At 44.1% G+C, this 19,257-nt stretch overlaps 1 protein-coding gene across 7 annotated transcripts in view; it reads right to left on the bottom strand.

Moving 5' to 3' along the window:
- hycc2 (hyccin PI4KA lipid kinase complex subunit 2) overlaps nucleotides 1-19,257 on the bottom strand; it is a 64,972-nt gene continuing 45,715 nt past the window's right edge. For 6 of the 7 annotated variants that reach the window (XM_067442969.1, XM_067442971.1, XM_067442970.1 and 3 more), the window contains exons 9-12: nucleotides 16,404-16,520; nucleotides 14,276-14,363; nucleotides 14,024-14,180; nucleotides 1-730 (exon numbers count right to left, since the gene is read on the bottom strand). In XM_067442969.1, coding sequence (XP_067299070.1) covers nucleotides 321-730; nucleotides 14,024-14,180; nucleotides 14,276-14,363; nucleotides 16,404-16,520 — 772 coding nt within the window. In that variant the 3' untranslated portion in view covers nucleotides 1-320. Of the gene's footprint in view, nucleotides 731-2,599; nucleotides 3,314-14,023; nucleotides 14,181-14,275; nucleotides 14,364-16,403; nucleotides 16,521-19,257 lie in introns of those variants that run through there. The other variant, XM_067442972.1, reaches the window with a different exon arrangement.

Genomic DNA, 19,257 nt, shown 5'->3' with positions numbered 1-19,257 from the left:
TTTTTAGATATTTGGACTGGAAACAAGAAGAAAAGACTAAATAAGAAGAGCATTTTTTGCAGTGAGGTGTAGTTTGTGAGCGGTGTTTTGCAGCTTTGAGTGAGGAACAGCCCCAGATGTAAGCCACTTCTGATACACAACTCTCAGGTCATGTTTCATGCGACATGAATGGCCAACCACATTCCTAATTTGGACCCCTTTTATGTTTCTTGGAAATAAAGAAAACAATACAGGTATGGAATGACGTGAGGCTGAGGAATAATAACACTTCCCATTTTCCGGGTAAATGCTTGTATTGTGAAGTGAGGTGGAGGGCAGGTCTACACCTGTGAGATGATCTGCATGTTGAAGCTGGGCGAGCGGGGCTGTTTCGGGGAACACAGCTCAGTCTCTGGCAGATGTTGGTCCTGCAGGCTGAGCTTGGAGTATCTGCGGGCTTCAGCCCCAGCCGTCGAGCTCGCTTCAGGCCCAGGCCTGGCTGGCCTGCGGTCGAGGGCCGTGCACGAGGTGCTCACTGCGGATGGACTCGGCTGGGCCTTCCTCCGGGTGTCCGAGGGCTTCTCCGACGACAGGCGGCTCTTCTTGCAGCTGCTCCCTCGGCCCGCCACACCCAGAACTGTGTTCCTGCGGACCGCGCTAGGCTGGCTGCTATTGGACGCTCCGGACGAGAAGCCCTCATCTGGCTCATTCAGGGTGAAGGACTCTTCCTCTCGGCTAAACTGGTCTGGATCTAAACATCAGACAGAGAGAAATCATAAAGACAAAAGAATGAATGTGAAATGTCAAATTTCTTTTTTGATCGGCCTTCTTTAAAATGTGTCTTAAAACCGACCTGCCGACAAGAAGTACCAGAAGAGGAAGATTCTCGACATAATTATGCGAGTTGTGAGAACTGATCTTTAAGATTGTTTGATTTCATTAATAGCTTCAACCATTAAATGACTGAACTCTCTTGCTCAAGCATTTGGAAGGACGGGGGACATGCACATGTGACTAAACATGCTCCCTGATCACTCTCAGGAGTGCAACTGATCAACAAAGTTGATCCACATCAGGCATGTCGTTTCCTGATCAACAAACAGCCAGAACATTAGCTCTCGAACCACAGACACATGATGTTAGTGTTAGGTGTTCATCATCTGAACTGTGGCACTGGTAGAAGCGTGTTTGGGGAAAATGCCTAAAGGTGTCGAGGCGTGGGTTTGAGGACCCAGTCTTCACATGAGTGCGCTCTGACCCAGGGAACAAGACCCATCTGTGTTCTCTCACTCACTGAACATGACAGCAGAGATGCAGGTCTGACTACAGGTGGGATGCAAACAGAAATGAAGGCTGTTACACTGAAGGGAACTTTCTGAGGTGGCAAAATGAGATCCTCTGGAGCAGCAGCAAAGGGAAATAAATGCATGCAAGAATCAAAATGAACTCTTTGCCATTGCTGTCAACAGTGCTGAGTAGAAACTGATTACATGTTATCTGGATTACATAATCAGATTCCAAAAATGAAGTACATAAATCAGCAACTGACCACAATTTGTAAGTAATCTACCCAGCAATGACTGAACTACACAATGAGTAGGCAGAGATTTCACAGAGATTTTTTTTATTTTTACTTTTTCTCCTGAGAGCGACCCATTCTTTCACTAATGTGTGTAGAAGCGTCTGCAGGCCGAGAGCTGGAGTTATACACCTGTGGCCATGAAGAGATCGAACTGATCTCAGTGATTTAGAGGGGTCCCCCAATACTTCTGGCAATATAATCTATCTGTAAATCTGCACCTTTTACACAAATATGCCGAAATACATTGATGGTGTGATGTGTTTCATATAAATGGCTGATTGCACACCGCTACTGTTTTCCAGAGTTATTGTGACAGATCTTTTGTTTAACATGACCAACATTGTGATCTAAATGTGTTTGTGTTAATCAGTTGACAGATGTGGTAGAGTTTTTGAATGAGAGTGTAACCAATCAGACTGTAGAAACTGTTCAGCTCATGCTAAACCTGAGTAACTTGGTTATGTTTGAACATGATCATCCAGTTATGAATGAGTGTCGATTTGCTCTGCTGTGTCCAACACGGCCGGACGCTAGTAAACCTTATTACGGCAAAGAGTAATGTGGCAGCTCAGGAAGGGAAGCGCTAAAGACTCTAGCACACTCTTCTGAAGCGTTGAGGTAGTGTCTTGGGCTGGATGCCGTCGCCCTGGTTAGCTGAAGTCCACCAGACGAACAGGTGGTTAGAGTCCACCATAGGCACCTTAAGTCAGATAAATGTAGTTTAAAGAATTCGACACAAGACATTCAGACACATTGAGCATGCTTAGCCAGTGAAAATGGTCCAGATGAAATGACAAGCTCAGGGATGAATCTGGTGTCCATGCAGCTGAATGCAGAGCAGAATAAGGTCGGCTGTTTGAGCCTGAATTGGTGAAAAAATGTTTCTTAAAAAACACTAAGTGAAATTAAGACACTGATATAAACCAGGGCTGTATATTGATTCCATTTACTAATAAGTACACCGATTTCTGCACTTAATATTAAGATAATACTAACCTAAGGAAGAGTTTAAAATATTTGTATAAGTACTATTAAGGCTAATATTGCTAATTCCCTTGTTAAATTTATTTATTTAAATTTTGAACCTTTAGTTTCAATAAACTTCAATCATCCCATTCACTCAAAACATCTCATGTAGTTTTTCAGTTTGTTTTTTAGTCATCACCCTATCCACTCTCTAGTAGGAGATGTGAATTTAACCCTTAACCCCTAGTGCTGCAATGAGAATCATTTTATAATCTAAGCCTTACCCTTTGAATAAATATTCATTTGAATTGTGAGGCCAGTGACGATTTTAACCTCTCATCAACTACTGAAATAATCTCTCATCTATGAAATTGGCTCTTACATAATGTATGAAGAGAAAGAGTAGATGAATTCATTTTACTAACTTTTATATAAATGTTTTAATTGCACTTAGTGTTTGTAGGAGACATGTCAATGAACGTCAGCCTTCACGGCCCCATGCCATGGCCTGATGCTTCGCTCATGTTAGTCCTACTAGGGCTTGGCATGACTTTGAGGTTTTTTTGGGGGGGTACATTCCAGGAAAGCTGAGGTGCCCTAAAGGAAGTGAGTCTAAGGGGGAAAGCCCGCCTCCATGATCTGACTCCACCCCCCGCCTACCCTCATGTGTGACTGTGAGAGAGCCCCTCCCTCCTGGCTCATGATTGGCCGCTGGATCCCAGGGGGCGTGTCGGCTGGGGCGGGTGGTGAGGCTGAATTCTGCATCACTTGAGAAGTCAAAACAATCTGGGATGTAACAGAACAGGGGGAAATGTGCTTCTTAGTGTCTGTGCCCAACAGGAACACGGAAAACAATCAGAGTGCAACAGTGTGCCGTGAACCACACAAGAACACACAGACAGAAGCAGCACAGACACAGACATCACTGGCACATGTTCCATCCCTGAGAACTTTTCATGTGCAGTCTGAACAGATGATGGAAGTTTAGATTAAACGTCTTTGCATTTTATAGGTTTGCTTGAGAATGCCAATTCACTGATCTGATATCTACCCAGAATTTGTATTATTATAACTATGAGACTAACATTTCTATCACTAACTCGTTCTAGAGCTTTCAAGCTGCAGCTCCATCAGATTTAAGGCTGGAATACACTACTCGACTTCAAAAATCTGAACAGATTTACAAAAAAAAAAAATAGGTGTATAATCTATCTACCGACTACAGAACTAACTGTCACGACAGACTAACAGTGACCAAGGTGAGAAACTGCAGGAACTTGCCGGGAAATGCATGAATGCTAACACAGTCCCATTGATCACAGGAAACACAGCTGAAGACCATTAGGAGGCAAACAATGAAGTGATTTTTTACAAACTCAAGACAAGACAATGAGGTTAAGGTAAGAGTGAGTATAAATATTGTCCATGACAAGAAAAGTAATAGTGATCAGGTGAAGATGATCCGATTTCCGGCAAATGAGAAGGGATTGGGGTGGGAGAACCAGGGGAAGGTGTGGCAGTAACACCCCCCTAGGGATGCGCAGTATACCGCTACTGGAAAAATACCCGTATATATTTTATTTAAAATGGTACAATATCATGATTTGGCACATTTCGGTATATGCTGCTGTTCCGAAGTTCACCGCTAGATGGCAGCGCTCTACCCAAACTGACCCGAAACAACCCGCAAATGTGACAACAACAGACGAACAAAATGGATAAAGCAGTTGAATCTCACTCAAGATGCCCACAACGAATTAACAAAGAGAGGAGTAGAAGTGAAGTTTGTAATGACTTTGCTTATAAAACTGATGAAGAACCATCAAACCTAGCCAAGAAGCATCTGTCACTATCCTGACTTTAAGACTTCTGAAGAGATCGACAGGTCAGTGGATCATTCAAACCATCTCAATTAGACATTCATTTTCTTTTTACACTGATCAACGCACATACATAGCCTAACATAAGATCGAATATCACAAAATCTGCAGCATTCGTTTCAACCAATGACATTACATCTAAATTTTATTTTTATGCGTACTATATATTGCATTATTTACATTCGCGTTAGACACAACCGACTGTGTTTATGTGAATACTCACTAAAGATGGACATTTTTACATAATTCTGTGTATTTGATTGTTTAAGGAAACTTAATTTGTAATGTGCAAGCTTTAAGTTAGAGGCTTGTGTGTGTGTTGTTGTTATCAGCTCATATCTCCTGTAACTCTTATTACGAAATGCTATAAAATCGCTTGCATGTTCAAATGATTTCCGTTATCCATCCCGAGAGGAACATGAAATGTTGAATCGGATAATGCAGAATGCTTTAGTGTAGGTGAGATGTCTTTTGAAACCAGAAGAAATTTGCTAATTTTGAGAGATTTTTGCTGAAATTATTTCTCACAGGAATTTTTTTAAATGACTGATTTGATGTGATAAGCTTTGCTGATTACTTTACTAATAAACATTTGTGGTAATTTCCCGCTTAATAAACTCCAAACTTGCATAATTGTACTCGCGTGTACTCGTGCAATATACCCGCGCTAATATCAGACCGTGTATCGATTTAATTTCGGTACTTCGGTATTAGATTGTGGTACGGTACCGAAGCCAAAATTGTGGTATCGAGCCATCCCTGCACCCCCCCCCCCCACACACACACACACCTCTCGAGATACTCGAGATAACCTCTGCTGTGCTAAGAGTCTCAAATGTACTGTACTTGACAGCATTGAGAGAATCTCCATCAATCAGCAAAGGAGGACGGGGTTCACAATCACCACCTGGTTCTGTGGAAGAAGGAGGTGGTTTGAAGAGTGAGACATTGAATCCAGGATGAATCTTTGTTACTCTAGTGGGTGATGAGGAAGGGCCAAGTGAAATGTAGGTTTTGGGGTGGGAACAACCTCAACCTGCACAACATTGGGGCCAATAATGTAACCTAGAAATTGCTCTGAAGTTTGCGGAGTGAGCACTTTTGGGCCTTTTTCATGCAGATGCCAAAGGACCAAAAATGGCTAAGGTGTTCCAGATGACAAGAAAAAACTAGAATATAATTAATGTATACAATAACAAATTGAGAGAGATAATCAACTCAAAACACCAAGTTCACAAACCCCTGGAACACTGATGGAGAGTTAGCAAGGCCAATGATCTGATGACCGTAGTGCCCAGCAAGTGTAATAAATGTACTCATCACCCTCATGGATGGGAATGAGAATGTAGGGACTACAGAGATTGAGCTTGGTGAACCCCTTGCCCCCCTCTACGTCTCTAAGGCAGCAGGTACTAGAGGATGGTTATGTTAATGGTTGTTGTTCAGTTAGACAGTTGTGCATGTTAGACAAAGCAAGGATGAAGGCCCCTGTTCTTCCCATTTTGTGGTCAGGTCCTGGGCTCAGCCCCACACAGCCAAGGAACTGCAGAGGTTCCTAGGGTTTGCCAGCTTTTATCTGAGGATCATTCAGAATTTCTTGGCTACAAGGAAGAAGCTTGAGGCCATCAGAGAAGTGGATAGGCAAATGTACCACTGATGTACAGCCTTCTTCACATACTCCTCCGTGGCTTTCTGCTCTGGCCGCAAAAGGGAGTACACATGGTGACAGGAAATACTCCACTTCAGGATTTCCCTGGTTTTCCATGAAAGCTGGGAGGTATCCAAGATATCCCTAGGCTGATCGAACTAGTGAACTCCGGATGGATGAAGAAAACAATGCTCTCTTTGCATGCTTTCTACTCAAAGGTTGGTGTTAGATGGGTCAAGAACCCAGGGGCTTTCCCATGAAAGACTGAATGGACAGTGGGGTTTTTAGATTAATGAATCAAAGTCTCTTGCTGAGAAACTGATAGATAAAGTTCCCCGCCGACTCCAAGTCAACAAGGGGATCTGTAACAAAAGACAGTGGCAGTGGGGATGGTAGAAGGCATTCTGAGTGGTGAGGAACCTGAAGAGGACTGTTGAATGGAGCTCACCATGACTAATAAGACAAACACTCCACTAGGATATGATTGGACAAGCCGCAGTAAACCCAGAGCTGTGACTATGTCCAACGCTGTCTCTCAGATGCATAAATATATGCCAGGAATCCCCTTGCATGGGCTCCTAAGCCACACAAACTGATGGTACTCGAGAGGTGGAAACAGTCGAGGATGATGGTTTCCAGACACAGCTCGCCAGTCGGTTCAAAACTCTGTATTGAGTATTGTATACATTGCTCCAGCCTCATTCCAACAACAAACAAAGAATCGCAAAGGCTAAGATGGGAAACAGCACAGTAACTTGCAGGACAATGGATGAATTCTACAATCACAGGAAACACACTGAAGACGAAGAGGCAGACTCATGTTGAGGAAAGCCAATGATGGGAAGGGGAGAGTGAGTATGAATATTGTCCATGAGAAGGGCAGTAATAGTGAGCAGGTGGAGATGATCAGTATTCTGTCAAATGAGAAGGGATTGGGTGGAGGTATGTCAAGAACAGGCTCTGTGTTTCTAAAGGTCCATCTGACTTGTTCTGACTCTTTCTGCCTGATGTAAAAAACTTTGAACCGAAAGGTTTTTGTATGCTTTTAACTTTCCAGCACGGATTTAGCCAGGAGAGAAAGCCGCTCGCTGTGGTAAGATTATTCAATAGGATTCTAACACACACACACACACACACACACACACACACACACGTCTCAACGTTCCTTTGTGAGACACACAAATGGTTTGGTTTGGTTACATGCATTCATGCTCATAGTACCAAAAGAGCAGCCTGAGCCCTTCAGAAGGCAGACTGATGATGCATGTTCTCTGGAAAGGGATTTAAAGCCAAGCTATGTACTTGACCATTCCTCTGCATGTAAAATTATCTACAAATGGAGAAGGTTTCAGTTCACTGGCAATCTGACCCCAGTTGGCCATGCCCACGACAGGCATCAGTCATCACTGTTGTAGGGCTAATGTCAGTATGTCGTAGAGCTAATGTCAGTATGTCGTAGGGCTAATGTCAGTATATCGTAGGGCTGATGTCAGTATGTCGTAGGGCTAATGTCAGTATGTCGTAGGACTAATGTCAGTATGTCGTAGGACTAATGTCAGTATGTCGTAGGGCTAATGTCAGTATGTCATAGGACAAATGTCAGTATGTCGTAGAGCTAATGTCAGTATGTCGTAGGGCTAATGTCAGTATATCGTAGGGCTGATGTCAGTATGTCATAGGACAAATGTCAGTATGTCGTAGGGCTAATGTCAGTATGTCATAGGACAAATGTCAGTATGTCGTAGAGCTAATGTCAGTATGTCGTAGGGCTAATGTCAGTATGTCGTAGGACTAATGTCAGTATGTCGTAGGACTAATGTCAGTATGTCGTAGGACTTATGTCAGTATGTCGTAGGGCTAATGTCAGTATGTCATAGGACAAATGTCAGTATGTCGTAGAGCTAATGTCAGTATGTCAAAGGGCTAATGTCAGTATATCATAGGGCTGATGTCAGTATGTCATAGGAATAACGTCAGTATGTCGTAGGGCTAATGTCAGTATATCGTAGGGCTAATGTCAGTATGCCGTAGGGCTAATGTCAGTATGCCGTAGGGCTAATGTCAGTATGTTGTAGGGCTAATGTCAGTATGTCGTAGGGCTAATGTCAGTATGTCGTAGGGCTAATGTCAGTATGTCATAGGACTAATGTCAGTATGTCGTAGAGCTAATGTCAGTATGTCAACGGGCTAATGTCAGTATGTCGTAGGACTAATGTCAGTATGTCGTAGGGCTGATGTCAGTATGTCAACGGGCTAATGTCAGTATGTCGTAGGACTAATGTCAGTATGTCGTAGGACTAATGTCAGTATGTCGTAGGACTAATGTCAGTATGTCGTAGGGCTAATGTCAGTATTCCGTAGGGCTAATGTCAGTATGTTGTAGGGCTAATGTCAGTATGTCAAAGGGCTAATGTCAGTATGTTGTAGGACTAATGTCAGTATGTCGTAGGGCTGATGTCAGTATGTCATAGGACTAATGTCAGTATGTCATAGGGCTAATGTCAGTATGTCGTAGGGCTAATGTCAGTATGTCGTAGGGCTAATGTCAGTATGCCGTAGGGCTAATGTCAGTATGTTGTAGGGCTAATGTCAGTATGCCGTAGGGCTAATGTCAGTATGTTGTAGGGCTAATGTCAGTATGTCGTAGGGCTAATGTCAGTATGTTGTAGGGCTAATGTCAGTATGTCGTAGGACTTATGTCAGTATGTCCTAACCCTAATGTCAGTATGTCATAGGACTAATGTCAGTATGTCATAGAGCTAATGTCAGTATGTCAAAGGGCTAATGTCAGTATATCGTAGGGCTGATGTCAGTATGTCATAGGACTAATGTCAGTATGTCATAGGGCTAATGTCAGTATATCGTAGGGCTAATGTCAGTATGCCGTAGGGCTAATGTCAGTATGTTGTAGGGCTAATGTCAGTATGTCGTAGGGCTAATGTCAGTATGCCGTAGGGCTAATGTCAGTATGTTGTAGGGCTAATGTCAGTATGTTGTAGGGCTAATGTCAGTATGCCGTAGGCTTATGTCAGTATGTTGTAGGGCTAATGTCAGTATGCCGTAGGGCTAATGTCAGTATATCGTAGGGCTGATGTCAGTATGTCGTAGGGCTAATGTCAGTATGTCATAGGACTAATGTCAGTATGTCGTAGGACTAATGTCAGTATGTCGTAAGGCTAATGTCAGTATGTCATAGGACAAATGTCAGTATGTCGTAGAGCTAATGTCAGTATGTCAAAGGGCTAATGTCAGTATATCGTAGGGCTGATGTCAGTATGTCATAGGACAAATGTCAGTATGTCGTAGGGCTAATGTCAGTATGTCATAGGACAAATGTCAGTATGTCGTAGAGCTAATGTCAGTATGTCGTAGGACTAATGTCAGTATGTCGTAGGACTAATGTCAGTATGTCGTAGGACTTATGTCAGTATGTCGTAGGGCTAATGTCAGTATGTCATAGGACAAATGTCAGTAAGTCGTAGAGCTAATGTCAGTATGTCAAAGGGCTAATGTCAGTATATCGTAGGGCTGATGTCAGTATGTCATAGGAATAACGTCAGTATGTCGTAGGGCTAATGTCAGTATATCGTAGGGCTAATGTCAGTATGCCGTAGGGCTAATGTCAGTATGTTGTAGGGCTAATGTCAGTATGTCGTGGGGCTAATGTCAGTATGCCGTAGGGCTAATGTCAGTATGCCGTAGGGCTAATGTCAGTATGTTGTAGGGCTAATGTCAGTATGCCGTAGGGCTAATGTCAGTATGTTGTAGGGCTAATGTCAGTATGTCGTAGGGCTAATGTCAGTATGTCGTAGGGCTAATGTCAGTATGTCATAGGACTAATGTCAGTATGTCGTAGAGCTAATGTCAGTATGTCAACGGGCTAATGTCAGTATGTCGTAGGACTAATGTCAGTATGTCGTAGGGCTGATGTCAGTATGTCATAGGGCTAATGTCAGTATGTCGTAGGACTAATGTCAGTATGTCGTAGGACTAATGTCAGTATGTCGTAGGGCTAATGTCAGTATTCCGTAGGGCTAATGTCAGTATGTTGTAGGGCTAATGTCAGTATGTCAAAGGGCTAATGTCAGTATGTTGTAGGACTAATGTCAGTATGTCGTAGGGCTGATGTCAGTATGTCATAGGACTAATGTCAGTATGTCATAGGGCTAATGTCAGTATGTCGTAGGGCTAATGTCAGTATGCCGTAGGGCTAATGTCAGTATGTCGTAGGGCTAATGTCAGTATGCCGTAGGGCTAATGTCAGTATGTTGTAGGGCTAATGTCAGTATGCCGTAGGGCTAATGTCAGTATGTTGTAGGGCTAATGTCAGTATGTCGTAGGGCTAATGTCAGTATGTTGTAGGGCTAATGTCAGTATGTCGTAGGACTTATGTCAGTATGTCGTAGGGCTAATGTCAGTATGTCATAGGACTAATGTCAGTATGTCATAGAGCTAATGTCAGTATGTCAAAGGGCTAATGTCAGTATATCGTAGGGCTGATGTCAGTATGTCATAGGACTAATGTCAGTATGTCATAGGGCTAATGTCAGTATATCGTAGGGCTAATGTCAGTATGCCGTAGGGCTAATGTCAGTATGTTGTAGGGCTAATGTCAGTATGTCGTAGGGCTAATGTCAGTATGCCGTAGGGCTAATGTCAGTATGTTGTAGGGCTAATGTCAGTATGCCGTAGGGCTAATGTCAGTATGTCGTAGGGCTAATGTCAGTATGCCGTAGGCTTATGTCAGTATGTTGTAGGGCTAATGTCAGTATGTCGTAGGGCTAATGTCAGTATGCCGTAGGCTGATGTCAGTATGTTGTAGGGCTTATGTCAGTATGTCGTAGGGCTAATGTCAGTATGTCGTAGGGCTAATGTCAGTATGTCGTAGGGCTAATGTCAGTATGTCGTAGGGCTAATGTCAGTTTGTTGTAGGGCTAATGTCAGTATGCCGTACGTAAGTCTTCAAAGCACATCTTTGGGTAAGAAATAAGGTAGAAAATTGTTATGAACAGACACTTAAAGGGGATTAAAAATGTCCTTGATATTTATAGATATACCGTATATACCTGAATATAAGACAAGGTTTTGTATCCTAAAAATAGGCTGTCTTATATTCGCGATATAGACAAAATCACATATCTGTTAAACTGACAATAACAAGGTGGCGCTGTTGAGCTTGTGCAGCCTCACGAGGATAAATCACAACACAAGACACTGAGAAAGACAATGAGCTGTCCAGAAGGCCATCATTGACACCCTCAAGCGAGAGGGGAAGACACAGAAAGACATTTCTGAACGAATAGGCTGTTCCCAGAGTGCTGTATCAAGGCACCTCAGTGGGAAGTCTGTGGGAAGGAAAAAGTTTGGCAAAAAACGCTGCCCAACGAGAAGAGGTGAGCGGACCCTGAGGAAGATTGTGGAGAAGGACCGATTCCAGACCTTGGGGGACCTGCGGAAGCAGTGGACTGAGTCTGGAGTAGAAACATCCAGAGCCGCCGTGCACAGGCGTGAGCAGGAAATGGGCTACAGGTGCCGCATTCCCCAGGTCAAGACACTTCTGGGCTACAGAGAAGCAGCACTGGACTGGTGCTCAGTGGGCCAAACTACATTTTTCGGATGAAAGCAAATTTTGCATGGCATTGGGAAATCAAGGTGCCAGAGTCTGGAGGAAGACTGGGGAGAAGGAAATGCCCAAATGCCTGAAGTCCAGTGTCAAGTCCCCACAGTCAGTGATGGTTTGGGGTGCCATGTCAGCTGCTGGTGTTGGTCCACTGTGTTTTATCAAGGGCAGGGTCAATGCAGCTCGCTATCAGGAGATTCTGGAGCACTTCATGCTTCCATCTGCTGAAAAGCTTTATGGAGATGAAGATTTGGTTTTTCAGCACGACCTGGCACCTGCTCACAGTGCCAAAACCACTGGTAAATGGTTTACTGACCATGGTATTACTGTGCTCCATTGGCCTGCCAACTCTCCTGACCTGAGCCCCATAGAGAATCTGCGGGATATTGTGAAGAGAAAGTTGAGAGACCCAAGACCCAACACTCTGGATCAGCTTAAGGCCGCTATCGAAGCCTCCAGAACACCTCAGCAGTGCCACAGGCTGATCGCCTCCATGCCACGCCGCACTGAAGCAGTCATTTCTGCTAAAGGATTCCCCACCAAGTGTTGAGTGCAGAACTGAACATCATTATTGGAAGGTTGACTTTTTTTGTATTAAAAACACTTCTCTTTTATTGGTCGGATGAAATATGCTAATTTTTTGAGAAGGGAATTTTGGGTTTTCATGAGCTGTTTGCCAAAATCATCAGTATTAAAACAATAAAAGACCTGAAATATTTCAGTTGGTGAGCAATGAATCTAAAATACATGAAAGTTTAATTTTTATCATTACATTATGGAAAATAATTAACATTATCACAATATGCAAATTTTTTGAGAAGGACCTGTAATATTAGATTGGGGGGGGGGGGGTATATCACAAATATGCAGATTTCAATATGCCAAAGCTGATTGAACACTGGTGAGAATATTGCTTCAGAATAAATTATATTTACAATTACAACACAAAAAAATTAAAAATAAACCTTTTTTCCGGACAAGCACATTTTTTACTCGGACAAGTGAATGAATGAGCGATTTACCGTCTGAAGGAGACGCACATGAACATGCTTAATGCCGAGCCCTGTAATGAATAGTGTTAAAAAAGGCCAATGAATTATCAGTCGAATTTTCAAATACATTTTTTTTTGTTGAAAACCAGATTTTTTTCTACAAAAATCTCTTTTTTCCCCAAAAGTAAGTCTGGAAAATGGGGGGTCGTCTTATATTCGGGGTCGTCTTATATTCAGGGTCGTCTTATATTCGGGGGCGTCTTATATTCGGGTATATATGGTACAAGGTTACTCTACAATAAAAACATCCCATAAGCTAACTAACCAGTTTAAAATAAGAGTTCTGGTTTTGCACCCTTCTGAAATGCCAGTATTTGCCCCATTCGTAATGTCCTGATTTTGCTCTACACAACCCTGAACATGTGTATGTAAATCAAGAAGATGTGCTCTAAACAACTCATGTGTGTCCCTCCATCACAAGCAGGACTGCTATCAGGAGACCACCCACTGCTGTTCTGCACCTCAGAAACTGAGCAAACCCTTCACAAAGATCACACTATAAGGAATACATAGCTGAGGTTTATTATTATAGGGGTCATGAACAACATCTTTTGACAATATGATTAAAGTTATTCAACTAAATATACAAATAAAATGTATGAATTAGGTCTTATTTAATTGTATAAACTATAATCCTGATCTGCCAACATTGTCGCTATATGATAAATTAAAATAAGCTGATAACATCACTGTTTACTCCAGAACGACTGTACAGCCAAATCTAATTCTGCTGCAGTATTGTCCTGTTTAACACTGAAGCTGCTCTGACACAATCGTGATTGTAAAAGCGCTATATAAATAAAGTTGATTGATTGATTGATTGATGTAAGTCATGATACTATAGGAATATATAGCTCAGAACTTAAAACGTAAGTCCAAAAATAGCTTTTACCGAAACCAAGCACAAAAAACGACATGTTTTGAATTGTGTCACATTCTGAGGTGAAAGTGTGATGAGAGACCGCCTCTGCAGAATCGTTTCTGACTGAAATCTTGTTTCTTGTGTCCGTTGTTTTAAGCTAAAAAAAATATCTTATGTCGTTTTACTTATCTAGTAAATATATCTTGATTTAATAATATGTATATCCTAATGCTATGGGCTTGTTTATTCTCAACAATGTGAATGTCCCAGTTGAACATGTGGATTCTTTGGTAAATCAGTTTTGGCGGAGGCTTTACTGCAAGATATGGACCTGACAGGTTATCGCAGGAGCTGTCAATCACACAGCGATAATAACCAATGACTGTATACGGTGTTAGTCAGGTGTGTGTGTGTGTGTGTGTGTGTGGCCGTACCCTCTCTCTTCCAGCGCAGTCTGCGGATGGATGCGGCTGTGATAGCGCAGTGGGAAAGGCGTCTGATGGAGGACTCCACCTCCACCTGCAGGAGCTTCTTCCCCTGAGATCCGGCCGGAGCGCTGCCGGGCAGAGAGCTCTTCATCGCATTGCCCAGCTAAAGGCACAGCGGGCAGAAGAGCTTCAGTAGCAGCAGAGAGAAGAGTAATGCGCACACACACACACACACACACACATGTGTTATAATCGTACCAGCAGCGGCTCAGAATACAGCTCCAGCTCAGCTCGGTACAGGATGTCATCCAGAGCCTCTCTCCCAGCATCCCATTCCCCGTTATATCTGTCACAAACACACACCAGAGAGAACTCAGCAGGCACGCTTTCAACCCAAGACAGAAACTCATTCATGTGTGGACCAATCTGACTACATTTAGCAGAGTTTAATCTAGACTCCCTGTACACAAGGTTTATAATGATTGGCTGATGAGATGCCGTCATCACTACATAGGCCTATGTTTGCACAGCAAAAAATGCTCTTCTTACTCAGTAATTTTGTCTTGTTTCCAGTCTAAATATCTAACAATTCTTAAATCAAGATGCATTTACTAGATGAGTAAAACGACATCAGATATTTTTTCTTGTTTTCTTAAAAATAAAATCTAAATGAAGAGAGTTTTTGCTTAAAACAGGCAAAATGATCTGCCAATGGGGAGAGAAAAATAATCTTATTTCTGTTTGGGACGGAAACAAGAAACAATATTTTAATCAGAAATAAGATTATTTTCCTCACCCCATTGGCAGATCATTTTGCTTGTTTTAAGCAAAAACTCTCTTCATTTAGATTTTTTTCCTCAGAAAACTAGAACAAATATCTCATGTCGTTTTACTCATCTGGTAAATGCATCTTGATTTAAAGGGATCCCCTGGTGTTGAGACTTGTATGGCTTAATATAACATAAATGATGTCTCTTACTGAATTATGTAGTAGAAAACCCATGAAAGATCTACGTTATTTTAAAAATCGATTTTATATTTGGACCATGGGCGGCGCCATTTTGTTTGCGTTCTAGGTTGATGACGTAGAATGGTTGCACTCCTCAATCAGCTGGCGCTACCCGTAGCTATTTTTACCACAACGCAACAGAGTTAAACAAAACCAAATAATTGCTTTGTAATTGTACTTAAAAACACACTCAAACATACATGTGCACACAAACTTTCTCTCTCACAGACTCACACACACCCCAACAGATCGAAGAGGATACACACACCCGCACTGCGTGTGCGCATACATAACCCTCAATCCCTGTGTTGATATCATAGATAGACTGTTGATATGCAGTAGATTAACTGTAATGCCTAGTGTGACCAGCAGAGGGAACTATCTAGGTATAGCACCATGGGATAGGGGGCATGAGGAAGAGGCAGGATGTTTTGGTGATGATGATGATGATGGGATGTTGGTTCATACATTAAAGTTTGAGCACAAGCTCAGTGAATTAAAACCTCAATCTTTAAACCTTTATCTTTAAGACACAAATGACATTCCCTACTTTAGTTCACTAATACAACTTGAAGGAGTGAATGAAGACGAGTGTGTCTCGGACATCTGTTGTGTGTAAATCGGCTGTACACTCGTTATTGCGGCGCGTGAGACTGAATGACTGCACTCGAACATGTCCACTGGTGTCGGACAACACTACAAATGGCCGTCCCTTCAAATAATGCCCTATTTCAGGGTATAGGGGGTCGATTTCAGATTCAGCCCCTGCCGTGGAGACTGAGCAGCCCAACATCTCGATTGAGACAGAGCAGTCTGTCAGGTGTGTGTGCGCCCGCCGATCTGTTTGTGACTTGTGTAGGTGAGTTTGTGTGCACATGTATGTTTTGTTTAACACTGAATCAATTTTCGAGTTGAGTTGTGGTAAAAATAGCTACGGGTAACGCCAGCTGATTGAGGAGTGCAACCACTCTACGTCATCAACCTAGAATGCAAACAAAATGGCGCCGCCCATGGTCCAAATATAAAATCGATTTTTTAAATAATGTAGACCTTTCATGGGTCTTCTACTACATATTTCAGTAAGAGACATAATTTATGTTATATTAAGCCATACAAGTCTCAACACCAGGGGATCCCTTTAAGAATTTTTAGATATTTGGACTGGAAACTAATAAAATACTAAATTAAAAAAAGCATTTTTTTTTGCAGTGTACAGGTGTCTGAAGATTGAATTACATTCTCTCTGAAGTGTTTTTGTAATGTATTTAAGTACAAACATTAATTATGAAAACTGTTAGTGATCCAACAAACTCAGTTGATGTTGTGAGGACTGAGCTGTGTTTACCTGTGTTCACACACACACACACAAACACTTACATGGCATGATAGACTGCGGTGAGCATCTGCACCATGAACTCTGGGTCCAGCAGCACACGTATGCCCGGAGCGGCCCACGCCTTCATCTGCTGCCTGGGGAAGCCGCACACGCACAGCCTGACACATGACACGAGTGTTAATCGCCGCACACGCACAGCCTGACACATGACATACGTGTAAGACACCACACACACACAGCCTGACACATGACATGAGTGTTAATCGCCGCACACGCACAGCCTGACACATGACATACGTGTAAGACGCCACACACACACAGCCTGACACATGACACGCTTGTTATACGCCACACACACACAGTCTGACACATGACACGTGTGTTAGACCCCTCACACGCACAGCCTGACACATGACACGCGTGTTAGATGCCACACACACAGCCTGACACATGACACGCGTGTTAGACGCCACACACACACACAGCCTGACACATGACCCGTGTGTTAAATGCAGCACACAGACACACAGCCTAACACATGACACGCGTGTTAGACGCCACACACACAGCCTGACACATGACACGCGTGTTAGACGCCACACACACACACAGCCTGACACATGACCCGTGTGTTAAATGCAGCACACAGACACACAGCCTAACACATGACACGCGTGTTAGACGCCACACACACACAGCCTGACACATGACCCGCGTGTTAAACGCAGCACACACACACACACAGCCTGACACATGACACGCGTGTTAGACGCCACAACACACAGCCTGACACATGACAAATGACACGTGTTAAACGCCGCACACGCACAGCCTGACACATGACACACGTGTTAAACGCCGCACACGCACAGCCAGACACATGACACGCGTGTTAGACGCCACACACGCACAGCCTGACATATGACACGCGTGTTAGACGCCACACACGCACAGCCTGACACAACACGACACGCGTGTTAGACGCCTCAAACACAGCCTGACACATGACACGCGTCATAAACGCAGCACACACACAGCCTGACACATGACGCGTGTTAGACGTCACACACACACAGCCTGACACATGACACGCGTGTTAAACGCTGCACACGCACAGCCTGACACATGACACGCGTTAAATGCCGCACACGCACAGCCTGACATATGACATGCGTGTTAAACGGCACACACGCACAGCCTGACACATGACACGCCTGTTAGACGCCACACACACACAGCCGGACACATGACATGCGTGTTAAACGGCGCACACGCACAGCCTGACACATGACACGACGCCACACACACACACAGCCTGACACATGACACGCAGGTTAGACGCCACACACAGACAGCCTGACACGACACGTGTGTTAGACACCACACACACACAGCCTGACTTATGACACGCGTTAGACGCCACACACGCACAGCCCGACACATGACACGCGTGTTAGACGCCTCACACACAGCCTAACACATGATAGCGTGTTAGACAGTGCACACGCACAGCCTGACACATGACACGCGTGTTAAACGCAGCACACACACAGCCTGACACATGACGCGTGTTAGACGTCACACACACACAGCCTGACACATGACACGTGTGTTAAATGCTGCACACGCACAGCCTGACACATGACACGCGTTAAACGCCGCACACGCACAGCCAGACACATGACACGCGTTTTAAACACCACACACGCACAGCCTGACACATGACATGTGTGTTAAACGGCGCACACGCACAGCCTGACACATGACACGCCTGTTAGACGCCACACACACACAGCCTGACACATGACATGCGTGTTAAACGGCGCACACGCACAGCCTGACACATGACACAATGCCACACACACACACAGCCTGACACATGACACGCGGGTTAGACGCCACACACAGACAGCCTGACACGACACGTGTGTTAGACACCACACACACACACAGCCTGACTTATGACACGCATTAGACGTCACCTACGCACACCCTGACACGACACGTTTGTTAAACTCCGCACACACTCAGCCTGACACATGACACGCATGTTAGACGGCGCACACACACAGCCTGACACATGACACGTGTGTTAGACACCGCACACACACAGCCTGACACGACATGCATGTTAGATGCCACACACACAGCCTGACACATGACATGCGTGTTAGATGCCACACACGCACAGCCTGACACATGACACGCGTGTTAGACGCCACACACACACAGCCTGACACATGACACGCGTGTTAGACGCCACACACGCACAGCCTGACACATGACCCGCGTGTTAAACGCAGCACACACACACACAGCCTAACACATGACACGCGTGTTAGACGCCACACACACACAGCCTGACACATGACCCGCGTGTTAAACGCAGCACACACACACACAGCCTAACACATGACACGCGTGTTAGACGCCACACACACACAGCCTGACACATGACCCGCGTGTTAAACACAGCACACACACACACAGCCTGACACATGACACGCGTGTTAGACGCCACACACACACAGCCTGACACATGACATGCGTGTTAAATGCGGCACACGCACAGCCTGACACATGACATGCGTGTTAAATGCGGCACACGCACAGACAGACACATGACACGCGTGTTAGACGCCACACACGCACAGCCTGACACATGACACGCGTGTTAGACGCCTCGCACACAGCCTAACACATGATAGCGTGTTAGACAGTGCACACGCACAGCCTGACACATGACACGCGTGTTAAACACAGCACACACACACAGCCTGACACATGACTCGTGTTAGACGTCACACACACAGCCTGACACATGACACGCGTGTTAAACGCTGCATACGCACAGCCTGACACATGACACGCGTTAAATGCCACACACGCACAGCC

The sequence above is a fragment of the Pseudorasbora parva genome, chromosome 5 (assembly GCF_024679245.1).
Source record: "Pseudorasbora parva isolate DD20220531a chromosome 5, ASM2467924v1, whole genome shotgun sequence".
NCBI lineage: Eukaryota > Metazoa > Chordata > Actinopteri > Cypriniformes > Gobionidae > Pseudorasbora > Pseudorasbora parva.
The sequence above is the reverse complement of the archived record's forward strand: the minus strand, read 5'-3'. Positions and strand labels throughout refer to the sequence as shown.